At 43.9% G+C, this 3,809-nt stretch overlaps 1 protein-coding gene across 2 annotated transcripts; it reads left to right on the top strand.

The window, feature by feature from the left end:
• The first annotated feature begins 393 nt into the window (after window positions 1-393).
• On the top strand, window positions 394-3,497 carry LOC121578579 (ras-related protein Rab-5B). Of its 2 annotated transcripts, XM_041892947.2 has the most exons (6): window positions 394-547; window positions 1,404-1,629; window positions 1,928-2,079; window positions 2,453-2,575; window positions 2,672-2,765; window positions 3,152-3,497. In XM_041892947.2, the coding sequence occupies exons 2-6, from the start codon at window positions 1,419-1,421 to the stop codon at window positions 3,274-3,276; spliced, it is 705 nt and encodes a 234-aa protein (XP_041748881.1). In that variant the 5' UTR covers window positions 394-547; window positions 1,404-1,418; the 3' UTR covers window positions 3,277-3,497. The 2 variants fall into 2 exon arrangements, with proteins under 2 accessions (XP_041748881.1, XP_041748880.1); XM_041892946.2 differs by lacking the exon at window positions 394-547 and having other exon boundaries at window positions 1,332-1,629.
• Window positions 3,498-3,809: the final 312 nt, after the last annotated feature.

Genomic DNA, 3,809 nt, shown 5'->3' on the forward strand with positions numbered 1-3,809 from the left:
AGAAAAAAAAAAGAAGCTATTCTATTATATTTGATTATCCTCAGCTCTTTTCTGCTCAGATCTAGCCTATTCTATTCTTTGCTCAGCTCTATTCTGCTTAGCTCTTCTATTATGCTCAGATATAGGCCTATTCGATTCTAGCGTTTTCGTTCAATATTAAGTGTTGGCATTTTCATAACTGTTTCAAAGGACAAAGATTTATAATGCGAGTAAGAGTTGATAGGTATTTTATTATATTCTGCTCAGATCAATTCTATTGTAGAGCATTGTATCATTTTTTCCCACCAAAACCTTCACTATCTCGACAATAGGAGATTTGTCCTGGGGGTTTCAGCACACTATTCTGGAGGACGAGACTACTCTGCACTCAATAGGCTACATATCTACCACGAAAGTTTCTGAAGAGGAAGGCTAGACTTTTACCAGTAGACAATTGGGTAAAAAGCTGTCAATCTGTTACCGCCCCAAAATTCCGGAATTACGAGATGGGACAACGCATTCTATATCTCGACTAAAAAGACAAAGGATAAACAGCATCATTTGCCAGGTATAGTCGCAATGCAATTTAAAACAAAAACAAATCAGAAGTTAACCGGCTCTGATGTGACCACTTTGGGGCGCTGTCGACAGATAGATTCCATATGGACAGGGTCGTGTTGACTTGCGGTATACGACCTAGGGACAGGAATGGGGTTGATCACTTGTGGGTGGACTGTAGAAGTGGGGGAGGGGTTGATAACTTATTAAATGGTTATTAAATATGTATAGCAAATAGGCTTTATGTCAACCAACCATCTGTAGGCCTATTCCTAGTAGGGAATAGTATCATGTTGTTACATTGTTGCGGGGTAGCCAACCTGGACTCCGCGGTCGACAGGGCAGGCTGGGTTAGCCTATAGGCCTAATGGTCAACTCTGTTGCAGAGAAAGATGAGAAAACGAAAGTCTGTTTTGAAAGCTATTGCCTGCTACATTTGTCACAGAATTATTGATGTTATTGATTCCTTTTATTTTCACTCATTGTTCACTTGTAGGCTAACAAATAAGAAATTATTATATAAATCAGGTTTTAGTAAGTAGCCCAGGCTTTTAATGCTTCCTAACTAGGAGTGGCTATTCCCTGTGGATTTAGATTAAAACTGATCACAGCAGCATGCAAACTAGAGTGGATATATATTTGGATTAATATGGGTTTCACGGGTGATTGTGTGACAGGTTGCCATTATGATAAAAGTCCAGATTCTGGGATACATCTGTTGTTTTTTGTCTTATAGATTTCCATTTTTCAACTGGCAGACGGGTCCCATTGTCCTTGAGAGCGGTAGCCCCCCCCCCCCATACCCTCATCCTCCTCTTCCCAGCTGTCACTTGAACCTTCTTTTCTCTCTGTCCCCCCACTTTCAGCGCTCCCGACCCTCAATGTCCCCAACAACCCCAACCCCAAAACCCCCTCACGCACACACAGCCCCGATGGCAGGGCGCCCATCCCGACCCAGTGGCCAACCCCAGTCCAGTAAGGTGAGCCAGTTTAAATTGGTTCTACTGGGGGAGACATCAGTGGGGAAGTCCAGCCTGCTGCTGCAGTTTGTCAAAGGCCAGTACCAGGACTTTGGGGAGAGCACCATTGGGGGTAGAGTACCAACCACACACCAGAATACTCTCCTCTGTAGATCAATAGAACTTCTTCTTCAGGTCATTTTTTCCCAGACGTTTACATCTGGTCATCTGACCTCCTCCTTTCTGTTGTTTGTCCATATGATAACCTTTTCCACAGAGACTTGTTCACATTTTGCACACTTTTCCTCTCTATCATTCTTTTCTATCTGACCCACAAGGTTTTATTTTTTTCCTCAATCTACGTACCCGTCAACTCCTCCTCTCATTACTATTTTGTAGGCTAAAGCATCTCCCATGTTCTCTTCTCTCAGCTGCCTTTCTGACTCAGATGGTGAGTGTGGACAGTGCCATGGTGAAGTTTGAGATCTGGGACACGGCTGGTCAGGAGCGCTACCACAGCCTGGCACCCATGTACTACAGAGGAGCTCAGGCAGCCATAGTGGTCTATGACATCACCAACACAGTATGAACATCTTAGATTATAACATATCCCTCTCCTTTATCAAATGCTCCGTCTCCCCCTTTATCTAACTCTCTCTCTCTTTCATCCCCATTTCTCCTTCCTGCATAATGACTCCTATCTTTTCCCTGTTAATTTCCCCATCTCTTCACTTTTCCTCTCACTTTTTCCACTCATATGTAGTGAAGTCATTCACCAACAATGCTTAGCGTCTGTTAATAATTCTCGCCAGAAATTTCGCAGATATTCTGCATTTACACTATACCACTTCTGCAGAAGTTTGAGCCAGATGTTTGAGAAGGACATGCATTTCAGTCTAGTACATTTTCCCTGTTCCTTCTGGCCATATCTCATCTTTATTTTCTACTCTGGATAGGAGACCTTTGTACGAGCCAAAGCCTGGGTGAGCGAGCTCCAGAAACAAGCCAGTACAAACATGGTGATAGCCTTAGCGGGCAACAAGGCCGATTGGTCTGCTAACAGAGCGGTGGAGTATACGGTAGGCTCCTGTGTGTATACCTCACACCCAAGATAGCCAGATGCTTGCGCAGTGATGTGTGTGTAGCAGGTCTACATGTATGTGGTGTTTTTTCAGGATGGTCAGGGTTATGCTGCTGACAACAGTCTTCTCTTCATGGAGACCTCTGCCAAGACAGCCATGAATGTCAACAACCTCTTCCTGGCCATAGGTGAGTCACATCTGACATGCCATCATCCAAATTCATAGGGTTGAAATGGGCTGTTGGAGATGACACTGTGACTTTCTTTCTCGAGGGCTTCCATATTTAATGTTATGTACTCAATGTTATCAGTCAAAACTAATCAAAACATAATTCCTAACAGAGCATTTGTTTTTGCTATGAATAGTTTACTCCTCACCATGACACCTCTAAGGGTTTGTCCCTCTGTGTCCACAAGAGGGTGATAAAACCTCACTGTACACACAAATATGAACAGCGATCACCTTGTTTATACCGTTGCCATCTCAACTATAAGCAACACATACTATAATTGTTCTATGTGGTCCTCTATGTTGATATACAGTACCATGATTTGTTGTCTCTCTTTTTTCTAGCCAAGAAACTGCCCAAGAGTGAGCCACTGGGTGGAGTAGCTGGTAGTGCTGGGGTTCGAGGAGGACCTCCAGTGGACCTCAGACAGCCTACCCAGACCAGCCCAGCCCAGTGCTGTGGAAACTGAGGAGGGATGGGGGAGAACAGGAGAAGCAAGCTCACATCTGAGGGAGGAGGGAAGGCTAAAGAGATTTTCCAGAGAAAAGAAGGGAGAGTGAAAGAGAGATAGAAGTGTAGCATGCAAATGAGTTAAAGGAATGATAAGGGACAAATTCACTGAGTGGACAAAACATTAGGAACACCTTCCTAATATTGAGTTGCTCCCCCTCTCCTCGACTCCAATGCTTCCCACAGTTGTGTCAAGTTGGCTGGATGTCCTTTGGGTGGTGGACCATTCTTGATACACACGAGAAACTGTTGAGCGTGAAAAACCCAGCAGTGTTGCAGTTCTTGACACAAACTGGTGCGCCTGGCACCTACTACCATAGCCCTGTTCAAAGTCACTTAAATATTTTGTCTTGCCCATTCACCCTCTGAATGGTAAACATACACAATCCATGTCTCAATTGTCTCAAGGCTTGAAAATCCTTCTTTAACCTGTCCCCTCCCCTTCATCTACACTGATTGAAGTGGATTTAACAAGTGACATCAATAAGGGAT

This window comes from Coregonus clupeaformis, unplaced genomic scaffold, assembly GCF_020615455.1.
Source record: "Coregonus clupeaformis isolate EN_2021a unplaced genomic scaffold, ASM2061545v1 scaf0005, whole genome shotgun sequence".
Classification (NCBI taxonomy): Eukaryota; Metazoa; Chordata; class Actinopteri; order Salmoniformes; family Salmonidae; genus Coregonus; species Coregonus clupeaformis.